At 35.5% G+C, this 18409-nt stretch overlaps 2 protein-coding genes across 6 annotated transcripts in view; one reads left to right on the forward strand and one right to left on the reverse strand.

Annotated features, from left to right (window-relative positions):
• suco (SUN domain containing ossification factor) overlaps positions 1-9054 on the reverse strand; it is a 47032-nt gene extending 37978 nt beyond the window's left edge. For all 4 annotated transcript variants that reach the window (XM_028443582.1, XM_028443581.1, XM_028443579.1 and 1 more), the window contains exons 1-2: positions 8968-9054; positions 8749-8858 (exon numbers count right to left, since the gene is read on the reverse strand). In XM_028443582.1, coding sequence (XP_028299383.1) covers positions 8749-8801 — 53 coding nt within the window. In that variant the 5' untranslated portion in view covers positions 8802-8858; positions 8968-9054. The remainder of the gene's footprint in view (positions 1-8748; positions 8859-8967) is intronic.
• Positions 9055-10261: 1207 nt separating this feature from the next.
• On the forward strand, positions 10262-16844 carry tmed5 (transmembrane p24 trafficking protein 5). 2 transcript variants are annotated; one of them, XM_028444600.1, is made up of 5 exons: positions 10262-10558; positions 12347-12444; positions 12523-12703; positions 15230-15490; positions 15980-16844. In XM_028444600.1, the coding sequence occupies exons 1-4, from the start codon at positions 10382-10384 to the stop codon at positions 15446-15448; spliced, it is 675 nt and encodes a 224-aa protein (XP_028300401.1). In that variant the 5' UTR covers positions 10262-10381; the 3' UTR covers positions 15449-15490; positions 15980-16844. The 2 variants fall into 2 exon arrangements, with proteins under 2 accessions (XP_028300401.1, XP_028300400.1); XM_028444599.1 differs by having other exon boundaries at positions 15230-16844.
• Positions 16845-18409: the final 1565 nt, after the last annotated feature.

Genomic DNA, 18409 nt, shown 5'->3' on the forward strand with positions numbered 1-18409 from the left:
CTGCCCCACCTCCCAAACCTCCCTAAAATCTCCTCCCCTCAGTCACACAGTCTAGTTTCATTAAAAGCCTCAAGCTACAGGACAACATCCAGCTCTCAGGGAGGAACCTTTTATTCCTAGAAAGACATTTCAACTGCAGCCGCAATAAAGAAAACAAGTGTTTCACTAGGGCTTGGCGACATGCCTGAGAAATGTATCACAATATGTGATTCATATCAGTTGATATTAGGGGTTGTCCTGATACGACTTTTTCACAGTCTTGAGTATTGGCCAATATGATACGATATCAGCACAAATCATACATATTTTATTACTTATTTTGTAGTGTGGAATGTTAGAAAAGGCTTGATTATTTAAAAAACCCAGACCCATTTATTATAAACCAATGGTTTAAATATAATTAACCTTTTAGAATAACAATATTCTATGATTGAATAAAAGAAACTGAAAAATAAAATAGAAGATATTGAAAAAATAAATCCAAAAAACCAATATGTATTATATCGGATAATTTAGATACAGTCCGATAAAATCCAATATTTGTTTTCTGGCTGATATCCGATATCAATATCAGATCGAGACACCCCGAGTTGATATTGATAATTATTGACTCATTTTTTTAACCTATTCAAAATAAGGACCAGAAGAAAAAAGGCCACATTTAAATACGTAATCTTTAACATTTAAAAAGAGGTCAAAAATAAATAAAAAACCTCAATTAAAAAAATAAACTGTCAAGTGTACAAATATAAACATTAAATAAATGCTTAATCAAAGAAAATTTCGTAAATAATAACTCAGTGCACACCTGAGGTAGAACTAACATCTGACATGAAATGAACAGCAGGGTATGAAAATAAGGAAAAATAACTCCAATAGTGTTTTTTCTGTTTAATATAAACCACTGCTGCTGAATCTTGTTTATTTTATATCTGATAATATGTTACATAAAGTTTAGGTTATGAAAAACTGCTAACGTACACAGCTACTTTGGAGCAGCTCAAGCCATTCATCTGCCTACATCCCCCAGAGTGCTTTGCGGTTCTGGGTCAGGGGTTGTTTTCCGAGGTTTTTCTAACGGAGTTCAGTGAAATTATCAAACATCCAATCGCACATGTTTTCTATTGGTACTGACTACATCTATCACATTATATATCGTTATCATTTTATCGCCCAGGTCTGATACACTTAATGCAATTATTTGCGTCTTCTTTAAATACTTGTTTCGGTCAGGAGGATTTGAAACACCTAAAAGGTTGTGGCAGATTATGTTTTACGGTTATGCCGTGATCCTATCAGCAGTTTCTGAGAAGATGAGATTGTGAAATGTGTCATGCATCAATCACCAAGTCTTAATCCTACAGTGCACATGCTGGTGCCTTATCAGTGTTTTATTAGGCATGACACAAACCAGAAGATTCCATCTCTCAACCACATTCACCCAACATTCAAAAAAGGTCATGCCTTTTTCAAACGGCAAAAGTTATTTTAAATGAAGCTTTTTTATCTCAAATTTCGAACCTGAGGTTAAATATCTCCATTATTTCACCACCTTTGAAAGCTATGAAAGATATTTAAGCGACAAAATGACCAAGTAGAATAACATCATGTGCTCATTTGATCCAGAAAAGTCACGGATATGCATTTCCAGCAGACATTTCAGACATTTTTTGAGACCAGTTAACAGGCTACTGACAAAACTTCCAGTTAACTTCAAAACAAAAGCCCTACTCACATAAGAATAAAAACTAATGGAAGACAAGAAGAAATGCTTTTGTTTTGAATTGGGGATGTTGCCTTTTCGCTTGAGGCCGTCCCAGGACAATTTTACGTTCCGCATCATGGGGCGGTTGAGTATGACTTCAAGGGGTGAGTGTTGCCAAGAATGTTGCAATACGATACGATGTTATCACGATGTCACGATATTCTACCCAGGTAATATCAAAATAAACGTATAGATGAAAAATCATGTGAAAAATACAATAAGATGAATATTGATTAAATTAAATTTTAAAATAAGCACCCAAAAATAAATCGCGATATATCGACCTTTTTTTTTTTTCACACACCTAATGACATCAAGGTATTTCTCGCGTACAATCTTTCCATAATATCTAATTGGAACGTACTATATACTCATTTTGACATTAAAAGCGCATACTAACGTACTACTCAAGTTTAAACACAGCCACTGTCCTCCATGCTTAGATTTCTGCTTCAACACATCTGGATCTACTGAATTAGTGATCACCAGCAGCTCTGCTACAGGACAGAAAATAAGATGCTCATCATACTTCAGTGCATTGCAGCAGCTCAGAAACATAAAACAAGGCTCCATAATAATATGGAAGGCAATAGGAAATAGGTTACATCTTTAGCCACAACCACAGCCTTTTTCTGCATGAAACTGTTTTGTGGTGACAAAATAGGTTATGTCTGATTAAGAACAGCCTCCGTCTTTAACGTTTACAATCAGGTAGCCAAAAATTGGAGCTTCAACATCTGCAGGGAATTGTTGATCAGTTTTATAAAGTAATCAGCTTTTAAAACTTTATCCAGTAAGCAAACAAATATTACAACTACAACATATCTGTAACAATCTACTCCTAAAGTTGTGTAGCATGTTGTATTGTGGCATGTTTCACAAATATGATTAATAAATCGGAATGTGATGCTGTATGGATTCAAGAGTTGATGCAATAACACAAAACAAACAATTCCGTCTTTGGATGATGGCAGATGTAAGATTTTTTTAAAGTAGGTGAGGGTATGATGGATATTTCTTAAAAACTTTGGATCATTTTTGCAAACAAAAACCAATGTGCATTATATATTGACAAGAATCTTTCACTACAACATACTTTTACTATAATTTGCTCAGAGACAAAATAAAGAATTGATCTGTTCCTAAATGTACAAAGAAGGCACATCTGACATGCAGCTGTTTAACTAAAAGATGTGGGGAAAAAAGACATTTATGAAACTAAAAAACATCTTTAACAGTTTGTTTGGGGGGGGGAAGACAATCTGTGAAGCAGCTGTTTCATATTCCTTCCAAACATCATCATCTTTAAGTGAAAAATAAGAAAACTTGTCTTTCTCAGACTGTGAAGGTGCTTCATGCAAGCGGTAGCTACATTATTGGGTCGACCTATTGGTTTAACTCATCTTATCAGGCCATTAAAAAGAAAAAAGGAAATGTGCAATTACTGGACCAGTCACTGGTCTGATAATTTATATGCATCCGTTTCCATCATCGGTTTTTAGGGTTGTTTTTTTTTTTTTAAAAGGCAGCTCACAGCCAAGTGTCTGTTATTTACACTCTTCCACGAAAAGTAGAGCGAGCTGAATTTGGAAAAACATTGCGAGGGCAACATAAGGAAGGTCTTGTACAAGAACTGCCTAAAAAAGACAACAAAGTTCCTTTAAAGAGAGGGTCTTTATGCTATATTCTTGCTTCCTGCACATTTTGCATATTATAATATATACAAAATAAAGTTTGTTCCTGAGGTTCACTTAACATCCTGTCACTGAATGTGAGCTGAAGAGGAATATGAAACATTGATAGCAAGCAAAAAACATTACCAAACGTTATTTGTGTTTTCTTGTAGTTGTGCATAACACAGCACAGCCACTTTGGCCCACTGTGTGTTGCTCAACAACTGTAAATGAGATAGGATCTGTGAGCAGAAGGAAAGAGTAATATTCAAATACATTAGTGCAAGATATGTATAGTCTAGTCTTAAAGAGAAAACAGGTTGGACCAGTGACATTTTAGAGTCCCAATGTCATTTGTATTAAAACACTAACTACAGCTTAATAAGCATCCTATAGAAGCGTATTGCATTCACTGAAGAGAAAAACTAGTTTTTTTCTGAATTGATGAGATAAAAATATGTAAATAAATTTTAAAAAAAATGCCCGGTTTCCTGTTTTTGTCTGAAATGTTTTTCAGTTTTTCTGAAATGATGAGATAAAAGTAAATAGTGAAATTTTGCCCTGTTTTTCTGTTTTTATAGGAAATATTTTTCAGTTTTTCTGAATTTCCTTTAAAAACATAACGTAAAAACTCAACGTTTTTTTTTCTTCAGTGAATGCAATACGCCTTGTAAATATAGATCTGCAAAAGAGTGTTTGCATGTATGTCTGCCAATTAGGTGACTATACTAAGTAAATTATCCAGTGACATATTGTATTACATAAGTACAATATGATCTTGATACAATATGAAATCAATCCATTGGTGAGGGCGTCGAAACCTTTTTTTTGTCAGTATACCTCTAGATTTATTGTATTTCATTTAATTTTTTTCTTTTTAAAGGTAAAATGTTCCTTAAGAGGACTGACAGGGAAACTTGATCTGAAACACATAATTCAATCAATAATTAATAACTACACGTGTAAGCCATAGAACTGTAACAGTTTTTGCTGAAATTTTTTATTTATTTTTTTTGTCCTGTTTTGTACTGTCCTGTTTAGGTCAAAGAGTGTTTAAGAAGTGCAGCCCACATGTTTACATGTTTCATGAAACATGAAGTTAGTTAGATATGTTGAAGGGGTAAAGCCACAGATTTGTTTGCTTTATTGTTGTAATCTGTGCTTTAAAATTTATATTTTATGTTTATTCAAAACATTTGAAATTGTTTATTATGAAAATACATGACAAGAGGCATTTGAAAAAATAATCACATATTGAATCGCAATCGAGGAAAAAAATTGCAATTAGATTATTTTCTTAAATCGTTCAGCCCTAGTCAACATTGAGCTGTTCTAACATATCCTGAGTTACCATGGCTACCTCTCAACATCAGTTCTTAAAACTGTCCGCTCCCGTGGAGTGTGGGGGTGGGGCGTCCAAACAAATCCGACGGTGCACACCATTGAACTAAGCAGAAGCCATGTTAAAAGTCTCAGCTCTGTCTGTCCCTGAACCGCAGAGATATTTGAGCCACAGACACACAGAGATCCCTTGCTTTATAGATAGATAATTACATCATAATTGTAATTAATTATCAATTACATGATTACAATTATAATTGACCCCAACCCTGCAAACTATCATTACAGATGATCAACCCTGTGGGAAAGCATGCACCTTCACTACAGTGCTCACAGTTCCTGCAGCTTGAGCTAAGTTAGCATTACCATGCACACAGTAAAGCCCTGTTGCTGACTGTGTAATTTAAAGGAAATCATGGCACACAGAGCACAGTCTGCTGCACACAGATATACACCTAAGGAGAGAAACAACTCTCCTTTGAATACCATGAAGTGGCAACAGAAGACGTTATCATCCTCATGGCGACCATGTGAAGCTGGACAAAGTTATTAAAAAACACTAGATGAAGTCAGACCACCCTCCCTCTCTAACCTCCAAACACAGGCCACCCTCTCAATGGCTCCCACTGCTGCCTTGGAAACCTCTGCTCTGCTGCAAACACTGCATTGACATTTCTCAGCACCTAATGCGAGCATTGGCACCGAGGAAAGATATGTCGACCGTGTCACATGCACTGAAGGTCATGCATGTAGGAGCATGACCTGTAGCGCATATGTGGGAAAGTGAAAATGTGTAACCTTATTTTGGAAAACCAGTAGTTGATTTGGCAAGGTTAATTTGCAGTAACTGAAAGATGTGGTCGATACTAACTTGACATTTAGCGGAGTTTCAAGCTTAGTTATTTGATTTCACAACAAATTTTCCTTTCAGGAAGTTGCCTGCAGCAGGGATAATTAGCTGGTTTGTGGGAAAGCCACATTTTGCAACAATTTTTTTTTTGACAAACAAGCAGGTGATTTGCCAGGTTGTAATTAAAAGAATTTCTCAACACAGAGAGCAGAGGTTTTTTTTTTTTGATGTACAGTTAACGGGTTAATTTCATGGTATTGATCTACTCACTTATGAATGTGTTGATTCTGCAATAAATATTGTTATTTCAGTAGCCGACAGCCATCAGGAAAGACAACTCTGCCCTCTTATTTTTCCACTTTTACTGCAGGAAAAGTGGACAAGTGCACCAAGCCTTATCTGTGAAAAGCCCAATGCCACTGAAATTATCTAATCTTTTAGAATGTGCTCATTTTTTAAGGACAAGGGTCAAAAAGTAATAGGGATGTCCCGATACAACTTTTTCACTTCCGATATGATACCGATATTGCAGCCTTGCGTATCGGCCAATACCGATATTGATCTGATAGGATATCAGCATGAATCATACATACTTTTATTACTTATTTCATAGTGTGGAACGCTAAAAAAGGCTTGATCAAGTGATGTTACTCAAACAAAGAACAATAGTCAGCAACTGTGGGTTACTTTGTTGGAGTGTGAACCACTGTCACCTATGGATAGAAGTGATTTAATAGTAATAAAAGTATGTATGATTCCTGCTGATATCATATCGAATAGATATTGACATCGGCCAATACTCAAGGCTGCAATATCGGTATAGTATCGGAAGTGAAAAAGAAGTATCGGGTTAATCCCTAATAAAATGTGTTTAATGTATTACCAAAAAACAAAATATGTGCACAGAAATTTATAAAAAAAAAAAAAACCACACACACAGATGTAAAGTACTTTTTTGTCATGATTCTTTACGCTAAAATACAATCCACAGGGAGTAGCTATGATCGGCCAAATGTGAACTGAAGCTGTTCATTCTGATGCAGTGTTTACATTGGTTCCTGCCTGATTTCTCAGATTTTACTTTATTTAGTTTTTGTTGTGCTTTTCTTCACTTTTGAAAACTATTCTAATTGACAGAATAAACCCCCGTTGATGAGATGCCAATCAATTACAAAGCTAACAGAGACAAGTTGGAAGCCATATGGTAAGGCACGAATCCCACACCTACACAGAGGCAGCAGTGCCAACCACGGCACAACAGAGAGGCCCAACAAAGCTATCAGGCCATTAATAAACTAATTAGGTGTCATGAAGTGGGTTTAATAGAGGAGCATAGTGGTGGAGATGAGAATAAATAAATCAAATGCTAGCTAAACCACTGATTCTAGCAGCTCTTCAGTCACCACATACTAGATAAAGGTAGCATGTTAGCTTTACTGTTAATCCCATTTGTTGCACCTGTGTGTTCGTGACTGATTGAACAAGTTTGTTGATTTTGTTTTTTTTAATATGCAGAGAGCAAATTATATTTCTTAAAACACTAATCTCACAATTAAATGTAAATTTAAATGTAAATTTAATTGTGTCAGTGTAAATTTCATTTACACTGACAAGCTTTGTTTTTGCATCTTCTTATGCAATAGGTGGATTTATAATGACAAAATATTTTTGGGATTAACTAAGAGAATCAAACTAGTTATACTTTAGTACAAATACAGCCCAATATGATCTTAACTGGCCTCAACCGGTGTGATTTTTTTGTTTTGTTTATTTGTTTGTTGTAGTTTTTGTTATTACCTATAAATGTAACAATTTCCCAGTTTGTCCTGCATCACTACGACGGAGTAAATGCAGAAAGTGACTTTTTTTTTTTTTTTTTAGATAATGTACTATGCCAATAAAATGAGGGGTTTTTAGTTCATTAGAATGTAATCTGTGAAAATGCTGCTGCAAGAAAATATAGTTTTTTTTTTTTTTTTTTGCAAACAGTAAAGTTTCACAGTCAAGGACCAGAAATCCTGGGTTTCCTCTCACAGTCTAAAAGTAGACATAGTGTTTGCTCAACCAATATATTGTGGGAGTGCATCATTTTCCATGTACACAAGCACAACATAAAATATAACCCATTTAAACCAGGCTTAAATTGGTTATTTTATTATTGCAGAAGACTGCAAACCCCAGAAACAGTGCATATGTTTAATTTGGTTGTTTTTTGTTTTTAAATATACACAACATACCTTGTACTAGAGCTGGGCGATATATCGATTTATAGAATTTTCTATTTTGGCAATATAGAAAATTTCAACATCGCCTATATCAATATACAGTACATATATTTTCTGGCTTATTTTGTATAAACATGCAACACAATAGAACTCACTCATACGTGCTGTCCCTTATAGGAGACACATATTGCACATATTGTGCAACTGTTGGTTAACACACGTGTCTGTGTGGCATTTTGCATCAGCAAATTTAACCCAGAATTGTCTTTCTGGTCAGACAGAATGATCAAAATTTATATTTTATATCATCATTTTGGACTATTTGGCTTGCTGACCATAGCTTTGCCACTTCTGGGCCAGAACTTTAACTGCCAACGTACCACAAACATATATCTTTTGAGCTTATACAATATGTTATAGACAACGTCAACAGTTTCTGATCATAATGTGGACTTGTATAGTTCAATAATGTTACGGAACTGATCGTAAAACTACACACAGCAGCATTATAGAACGTCAAAGTAGTGAGATAGCGCCCAGTGAACAGATGGCCTTTGGAAGCAGCCCAACATCCCAGCTTCATCCTGACCGGATAAGCTGGAACTCAACAGCTGGTTTATCTGAAAGTCATCCTTAACAACAGAATAATGTCAGACTAGAGCTGTGCGGGGTGGACATCCACTGTCTGTGTGCTACAGACCACAAAAAGCCCTCCGCACACCCTGTCACAGGATGCTACAGCTAGCTAAGTAGCACTCAGGATTCCTGTCAGTGATGATTGACCGATAATAAGCGGAAGATGATACCTCGAGTGTGGTTGGTGAAGTCCCCTATAGAGCACTATTAAAGCCTGGAGTGCTGCTAACACGGTGAGAGACAAAAAGCCATATTTACCAGCACAGGAGAGCGGCAATGAAGCACACCAACAAAACACGCAGCCTCTTCATTATCTTCCCGCGGGGACCAACATCCTCGCTCTTTGGCTTTTCTCTGGTCACTCGCAGCTGCACAAAACACAAAAAGCAGAGCTTAGGTAACGCTGGGAGCTTATCTTTGTTGAACAATAACGATTCAAACAAATGACTCTTTTCTGAAGGTGAAAGCTACACTTACAGAGTACAACGTCTCATTGTGCGGAGCTTCATGTCCACTCTTCCTAAGCTTCTGTTCAACTGCTAAGAGACGCAGACTCCTGTTAAGTCCAACCCACCTTTTATATTTCACCAATCAGCTCAAGGTTGAATAGTCACCGACCAATCACGAAAGACGCAGTGGCACGACGATTGACAGTGTGACCACGCCCCTTCTTTGACGTAGGAGTTTGAAGAAACACACTCCACGGTTGGTTTCACGCACTCTTTTTCTTGATAAGCACTCAGTTTAAATGTTTTATTACACTCGCATTAACACTTTACGCCTACGATTATCTTTAGCAACGAAACACGTATGATAACTGAGAGCTTGGTAATGTGAACACAATGTACCTTTTAAATTTATAATTGAAAAACTGTAACTAAAATTCACTAAACAAAGACATGCCATTGGTGGACGTAATCATGTTCGTCAGCAAGATAAAACTTCTTACGCTGTTTGTAAAAATGTAAAATTTAGAAAGAAAACTCATCCATCTAATATTCTTTTATTGTTTCGTTATTGGGCAAAATTTAAAGAAAATTAAATTTAAAGTGAAAAGAGTGAAAATTAGGGGAAGTCAGGTTGGGGTCAATTACATTTTACAAATATGATTTAAATTTAATTGAGGTCTGTCTGTCATGACAGTGAAGGTCTGCGGCCAGACTCTCGCGGGAGTTATGTCAATCCATACAAAAACTTAAAATGTAAACTTAAAAAACAGGAAAAATATATGTTTTAGCATCCAAGTGGAGATAGGTAAAGGGAAAATATTACATTATAATGAATACTAAAAATGTATAAGATTCAAAAAAAAAAAAAAAAAAAAAAAAAAAAAAAACCCATATCACAAATACATTATTTATCATGAGATTTTTTTTTTTTTTTAACTCAAATAACTTTTTTTGTGTGGGGGTTTGATTTATTTGATGTCATTTAAGAATGATTGTGTGGTAGTTTGATTAATTGTGAATATTTGAAATACAAACGGAAATCGTTTTTTAAATTATTATTATTATTATTATTATTATTATTATACAGTTTGATATGAAGAATGTGAACAAATGACTTCATTTACCATGATGCAACTCTAGGTAGACCCTTTAAAACTGCCATGAAAAAATAATATTGTATTTCCTAAACAAAAAGTTGTTTGATATAAAAATACAAACATTATGAATAACTAAAATAAAAATAAAATAAAAACACTTGGTACTTTTTACGCGTATAGAGAATATAAAAGTGTGTTTATGATCAGGCAGAGTCTGGGGCTGCCTAAAATCAGAGTGAGAACATTTTAGCAGAAGTCAACTTTGTGTTGACGTCTGTATGAGTATCTGCTTCTACAGACGACATTTAAATTTCACTTGTGTGCTTTAGACACGCAGGGAGGACCATGGAGCGACTGGTCTTGTGCGTCCTGTCCGTGTTTGTGTCCCAGGAATGGTTCGTAGTTGTAGCTGCCTTCACTCAGTCTTTGGACAGCGACTTCACCTTCACCCTTCCCGCCGGCCGAAAAGAGTGTTTCTACCAGACTATGAAGAAGGACGCCTCCCTGGAGATTGAATACCAGGTCATTCATTCAGACACTGCTATTTAACTGTTTTTCCAATAACAAACACACGGTAAACGCCTCTGTAATTACTGTGAACTAACCACAACTGCGGTTATATCGGTACCTTTAGTTATATATTTTTGGCTGTGGCTATTGAGACGGAAACGTACCAATAGACTCAGTCTATGCATACGCAGCGTCCCTCATTGGCCAGTTTAGGTGACGTGATAGATACACCACGTGACCTAAAGCTCCGTCAGTTTTATTTGCGCTCATGTTTTTTTTTTAGCTAACCCATTTATTTTAGCCCTAACGCAGGAAATATCCTGAAATGTTGTTTTTTTTGTGTGTATGTAATTTTAAAGGTGGAATTTGCTGTGTTAAATATGTTAAATTAAAAAAAATATATGTATATATGATTCGGTAAGACACTTACTATATATATATATATATATATATATATATATATATATATATATATATATTTTGTAGTGGCTATCCGTATGTCGCCATATCAATGTACTGACATTCTTTCTGTATGCAGCACCCCTCTTTGGCAGTTTAGGTCACATGACTAAGCCGTAAACCTAACTCTAAAAATTATTGCGATATAGGATTATAACCCTATCCCTAAGACGCTACGTACGTGCACTTCAGTAACCATTAGCACCAGGGGTTTTTCGTACGACAACTGTACAAATAGACACTTTCTATTTATTTCTTGTTGTTTAATTGTATTCCATTGTATGAAAAAGAATCGGCATCGTAAAACTAATGATCTCTCAAGAATTATCGGGCTCTCGCACTATTTTTCTGGATTTGGAAAACCAGCTTTACCAGTTAATGTGTATTTGAAGATCAAATGCATTATTCTAGACTTTAAGGGACTTGTATATTTATGGATAGTACAGTTTGTGAAAGTAACTATATAAGAACTATACCACTACTATTGATTATTTAAAAAGGGACATTACACATTAATAAACAGACATGTTGTAAATGAGCCAAAGTTAGCCAAAATAGGCTTGTTTTCACCTGGAGTCCCTGGCCAGATTTTTTTTTTAAAAAAAACAAGCTAAAATGTAAAAGGTAATAACATACAGAGAATACATAACAACAAAAGACAACAGGTATGACAAAATAACTAAATAATTCCTGATAAAACAAAGCACCAAGCCTTGACCAAAACTATCAGAATTGCCACACAGTAAATTACAACTGTAACATTGTTCAAACAAGAGTTAATCCATACTTAACAAAAGAGGAATAAACAATGTACAAAAATCAAAATAAAATAAAATAAAAGGCTGTCAGTGTGATGTAATTGGTGGTTGAAAAGCCATATTTTTAGCTGCTGAGGCTAAAAGACTAAATGTAACGGTAAACATTGAACTAGTGCACTTCTCCCAGTGTTGTCATTTTGTAATCATTACTGCTTAATAATTAACAAAAAGATGTATATTGTATAATGTATGTACTCATAAATAGTCAACGCCAATATTAAGAAACTTCTCTTCCAAAGGGCTAAATGTCTCAAAATAAAACTCATCAAATTATTTATTGAAAGTGTCCTAAAATGTGTAAAAGTATCTCCAATGTTAAATGAATAAATCAGAATCTACTTTATAAGATGGCATACCAAGGCCTATCACAGAAGAAAGGCCTTAAGAGGAAAAACATGCTCACAATTCTTGAGTTTTGTAATATTTTTAAAAAAAAAAACACCAGCCAAAACATGTACATGGTATTGCAAAACATCTAGATTCAAACATGCATGTTTTACGTTTCTGCTTGCTTTTGCCACAGGTGTTAGATGGTGCAGGCCTCGATGTGGACTTCTTTATCTCCTCTCCTTCCGGACATCTTCTCTTCAGTGACCATCGCAAGTCTGACGGCGTCCACACGTGAGCGTCTTAAAGCTGATGATAAAGCTGCAGCTGTACATACGGGGGAAAACCTAATGTTTGTCGTTTTGTCACTAGCGTTGAAACCGAGGAAGGAGACTACATGTTCTGCTTCGACAACAGTTTCAGTACAGTCTCAGATAAGCTCATTTTCTTTGAGTTGATCCTGGACAACATGGACACAGATGAAGATCCAGATGACTGGAAGGAATACGCCCACGGGACAGACTTCCTGGACATGAAGCTGGAAGACATTATGGTGAGGCTGTGTCCAATCAGACCTGCTAAAGGGTCCAAATCCAAAATGTGATCATGGATCATCCATTTCACAGCTGGCTGTAGATATAAGGGTTTAGATCAGACATAGGCAGCTGGTGGCCCTTGGTCTAATTTTGTGCGACCCCCCAAAACAAAATTGTAATTTATGAAGTTGGAAGTTATAGGAAACATAATACACAAAACTCCAAAAAACAGAAAACGACAGCAAAATGCACAAAATGAGCGGAAAAAGTAACAACAAAAACACAAAAAGATAAAAAACAAAAAAAAGAATTCATTAACACACAACATGACGCGACACTAAACAACCACTTAAACACACAAAAGGGCTACAAAAACAACAACATATACGAAAGGACTTCAAAGTCATGAAATTGCACAAAATGACAGAAAAATACACAAAATGACAACAAGAACAGAAAAAAATATAAGAAAAACAAACAATGACTTGAAAAGCACACAAAAGAAAATCTACAAAATGAATTTCAAAAAACCAAATGTGTTTTCAAGCTTGTATTAATGCTGACATGAATGTTGATAATGTGGCCCTCGGATCAGACAATTACATTGTTGTGATAGAAGTTGTCCATGTCTGGCTTAGATGCTGTATAAGCAAAGTCACAGGGACGTGATCACAAGAATGTTTCCCCCTCTAACTAATTAACTTTTACCAACTAGCTGAGCATAGCTAATTAGCCTGCGGCGCTTCCTCACCACAAATAATAGCACTAATTTAAGTCATCAAAAGCCACACTGACAGCTCTGTAGGAGAGGGTTCTCCTATGAAAGAAGATACAAATCTGAGTGAACCTGTTTTTGGTTTTTTGTTTTTTTGTTATAAACTTTAAAGCTCCTGGAGACAAAATCATATTTTTTTAATCAGATAAAGACATAGTGTTGGCCTCATAGATCAATAAATCAAAGATCATTTGCTTGCAAGAAAGAAAAGGTTGAAATGTATTGTGATTTCTTGAGTTTGTCTCCAAAACCACTGCCAGAATTACTTCCCAACACATTTCTGGTGTTTTTACAGACTAATCACGGTGGGATTGAAGTAAAATCACTTCTATGCATTTGACTTTGGCAGTGTTTCTTAAATGGGGGTACACGAGAGCGAGAAGTGGAAAATGAACAAATGTAAGGATTTTAAAATGTGAATTTTTGGTTAAAAATGATAATCATAGTAATGATGATGAAAATGATCTTGATTAGAACATGAACTAAAAATGCAAGGGCATGCAGGAGATGACCAGAAATGATAAAAATTATAGAAACAAATCTACTCAGGAAGCACATTATACTGTTTAGTTCCACTTATTTTCACAGTTGGATTCTTTAAAATGTGTGTTATCACTTATTCATTAGCGTGGCGCGTTTACAATGAAGATCTATATTTTTTTTTCCAGCAGAAATTTATACCTTTTACATCTTATTTTGAGCAAATTATTTTAGCTTTAATAACTCTTTCTGGTTCAGGGCACATTCAGACCGGTTTGATTTCAAGAGAGTCAGACCTAAAAAAATCAAATTTTTTTTTTTTTCAAACAATATCTAATTTAGAACTTAAAGATATACATTGCCTCCAGAGGTGTAAATAATACTAATATATCCTACTCAAGTAGAAGTACTCTTACTTGATTGTACCCCAGTACAAGTAAGTCATGCATAACATACTCGAGTACAAGTAAAAAGTAGCTCAATTAAATAGTACTTAAAGTGAAAGCTTCTACATACTTTCACCCCCCCATGTTTATTTTTGTTCAAAAATTTTGCCACGGTTCCCTTACATACAGTAAACATCTCATGTATAAGGAAGAGATGAAATCTACCACAATTGGAATTTAATTTATTTTCCACAAAGGCATCTGTATAAAATAAAGGTTTGTCAAAATCTAAGATTATTTTTTAAATAAAATAACACCAATTAATTCCATTTAAAATAAAGAAAATTGTCAGGCTCTAAGTATACAGTAGCTACATTTTTGAACTATAAATGTGCCATGTGGATAACAACATAATCGGTAGAAACCACAACCTGAACCATAGAAAGTTGCTGGGTGTTGATTAAAAATGGACTAAGAACATATGTATTATGTTCATTGTGCCTCATGAACTGCTGACCTGAAATCAGTACTTTACTGTGGTTTACCAATTTTTAAATTAATTTACTCAGTAATGTTGGGTGTTTTAAAGTGTACTTAAGTACAAGTAAAATTACTGATTTAGAAATATACTCAAAAAAAGTACAAGTACCCATTAAAGCAACTCAGTTACAGTAACGTGTTACTTTTACGTCTGATTACTTCTTGCAGTAAACAGAGAAACAAACATCTGGAACAAGTATATAAAGTTTAACTTGCATTATACTTTTATTCTGTTAATTTTTATCTAAATTTTTTATATTCCTGCAGTTTATTTCAGGATAAATGTGTTGCACAGGCCTCGAGTTTTACACGCGTGTTGTAAAAGACGAGCGAGACTAACCGGCTCGTCTTTTCTCCTTCAGGACACCATCAACAATGTGAAGGCGAGGCTAATGAAAAGCGTGCAGATCCAGACGGTCCTACGAGCGTTTGAGGCGCGCGATCGAAACCTCCAGGAGAGCAACTATGACCGGGTCAACTTTTGGTCGGTAGTGAACCTCACGGTCATGATGGTGGTCTCGGCTCTTCAGGTCTACCTCGTACGCTCCCTGTTTGAAGATAAAAGAAGACTTCGCACATAACGTTTTCAAGAAGGGGAGAGGAAGTGTCACGTGTGCCAACAGGTGGGAACTCTTAAGAAGCCATCCATGCACGTCCAGATGCATGTACATACACACCCACACACAGTGACCTTTGTGAAGAACTGAACCCCTCCACAGATGTCACTCTGGTCCTCAAACCACTGGAATCCAAGCTGAGGAAGAGCTCGTATCTATTGCTCCACCTCGTGCAACCTCTTTTGTTACGTCCCTTTGAAACAAGTGCATTGTTTAACGAGTCTTCCAAACGCCTTCAGTCTTTCACAGAACAGGACTGACTACCAAGTTACTGAAATTCATATTTTTTATAGCAGAGCTTACAACTTCCTGTATGGTTATGAAAGTATTGTTTTTTGATGAGGTGTTCAGCGCTAACCTTAAGTATGGGTGAATATTTTTCTGCCAAAATGAAAAGTCTGTGAAATGTTTTTTCCTCCATACATTATTATTTTTTGTTTGTTTAAATCATGCTACTTTATACATCAATAACCATACAAAGTGTCTGGTCCACAGTTCAAACTTCAACTCTTCAGGTCATTTCTTCCTTTCTGGCTGACGCTCCTGTTTCACCTGAGCAGTGAAGGCCTCACAGCTCCTCTTGCTGCTGCTGCTGGGTGTCTGGTTACACCCACCCACCCACCGGGTGAACTCAGGGGTCTGTCTCCCTGTCTGTCTCTGGCAACACAACTTCTATTTCCAGCCCTACTGACATCTGGAAGGTCATCAACCACTACAATGTTCACAGCTCAGTGACTTATGCACTAGTTAGCTTCTGCCTTTGCTGAGTCAGCGTTATTGTTACCAGCTTTAGTGCATTTAATCTGACATTTGCACTTTTTTTCACTGCACTGCCTCATGTGTGTGTGATGAGGTTGAGTGACTAGATTTATCATTCAGAGATCAAATGGAGAAGCTCTTTGCATAAAGACTCTAATGTGGTCAGTGGTGTTGGTTTGTACTGAGTTTGGTCAACAATAGTTGAGCTTTTGGGATGTTAATGATATTGTTTTTTTAAACAGTATGTTAATGCCTGAATGAGCACAGTGTGTCCGATAATCATCCTCTGCATCAGCTTTTAGTCCCAGGTTTAGCTGACATTTTTTAAGGCATTACCTGTCCCACATTATTATCATTATTATTATTATTATTATTATTATTAAAACATTACTTGATTTAATATAAGGAGCTTTTAAATTGTTACAAGAATAAAATTATTTTAGAAAAGCATTTGTTACTGACATTACTGATGTGTCTGATTAAACTGCCATACCATTTTGTTTTTTACATCTACTAAGCTGTAAAGGAGAGATTGGGGTGTGATATTTATTCTTCAAGTTGTAAATGTGTAAAAAATAAAATGAGACATACGTTATCTGAACTTTTTGTTTTGCTTTCGCAAAGGTTGCTGCATTCAGAGGTAGGGCTGGGTGATTATGGACCAACATTCTAATCTCAATCATTTTTCTCAAAATGGCGATATACAATATAAATCTTGATAATTTTTTATTAAATAAAGTCTTACCAGAAAGACAGTGATTGTTTAAATTTGCTGATGCAAAATAACACACAGGCTAAAATAGCATCACTGTGCTTTAAGATTGGTTAAAAAAAAATAAGTGCACAAAATGACAGCAAAAAAATGCAAAATTACTACAATTTAACAGAGAAATACACAAAAGAACAACACAAATACCTAATAGGACAACACAATACACAAAAGGAGGAAAAAATGCACAATGGGACAACAGAAATACACAAAAGACCAAAAATAAACAAAAGACAAAAGGAGAAAAAAATCCAAGAACAAATGTACCAAGAAATACACAAAACGACTCAGAAAGACACTCAAAACTACTGAAAAATACACAAATGAACAACAAGAATACATAGGATATCAAAATACACAATGGGACTGAGACATTAACAAACAGCTGCACAATATGTGCCACTTTTTGCTTTTTTTTGTATAAGGGACAGCATGTGTGAGTGAATTCTGTAGTTTGGCTGGTTTAGGGGAAGGTCTGGGTTAAGATGCAATCATAATCCATCTAACTGTGCTTTTCATGCTGTTCTAAGTAGAGAATGCAGTGACTCCTAAAATCAGTATTTTACTACAAAATATATATATATACAGTATATATATATCGATCTAGACAATATTGTAATTTTATATATCTTGAATCTGGATATATTACCCAGCCCTATTCAGAGCGTTTGTACTCTTGCACCTGAAGCTGCATCTGCAGTCCACAGTGTTTCCACAAGGCCACGTTACAACATGCTGTCGTTACTGCTCCAATCTGAATCTACCAAAGACAAACAACGGACTTGTTTGAGAGACGGAGTAGAATAACATCCTTAACATTTAAAGATTCCCACAGTTCTATTTGCATGCACAAGGTTGCATCATCACTTTAAAGGACAGGACAGTAACACCAAACTGTAAACAAGCAAGTCATGTTCTGGGCCTGGAAGAAAAACCTCAAACTGTGAATACAAACATATTTAATCGCATGTGTATTTCCTTCTGTCTAAATCGTCAGTACACACAAACTGCAAAAAACTTGCAAAGTTTGTTATCAATACATTTTATCATTCATCTCATGTGTCAAACTCGAGGTCTGGGGGCCAAATCCAACCCTTTAGGGAATCCAATTCGTCCCTAAAGAGAAATTATGAAATGGAAATGACCAACTAATTCACTCCAAATTCAATGAAACTCCACCTTCCTATGCTTTTATCACCTGACTGTGTTTTATATCTCAATTTGATCAAAAACTCTGCAATTTTCCTTACATTTTCAAAACATAATTTTTCCAAATTAAATAAAGATTGGTTGCAAAATCAATGACATTTAAAAAGGAAGATTCTGCAGGGACTGATATGTCACTTTTTGCTTGGAAATTATTGATGCCTTACATAATTTAAATATCATTTAAAACT

This window comes from Gouania willdenowi, chromosome 4 (genome assembly GCF_900634775.1).
Source record: "Gouania willdenowi chromosome 4, fGouWil2.1, whole genome shotgun sequence".
NCBI classification, from domain to species: Eukaryota; Metazoa; Chordata; class Actinopteri; order Blenniiformes; family Gobiesocidae; genus Gouania; species Gouania willdenowi.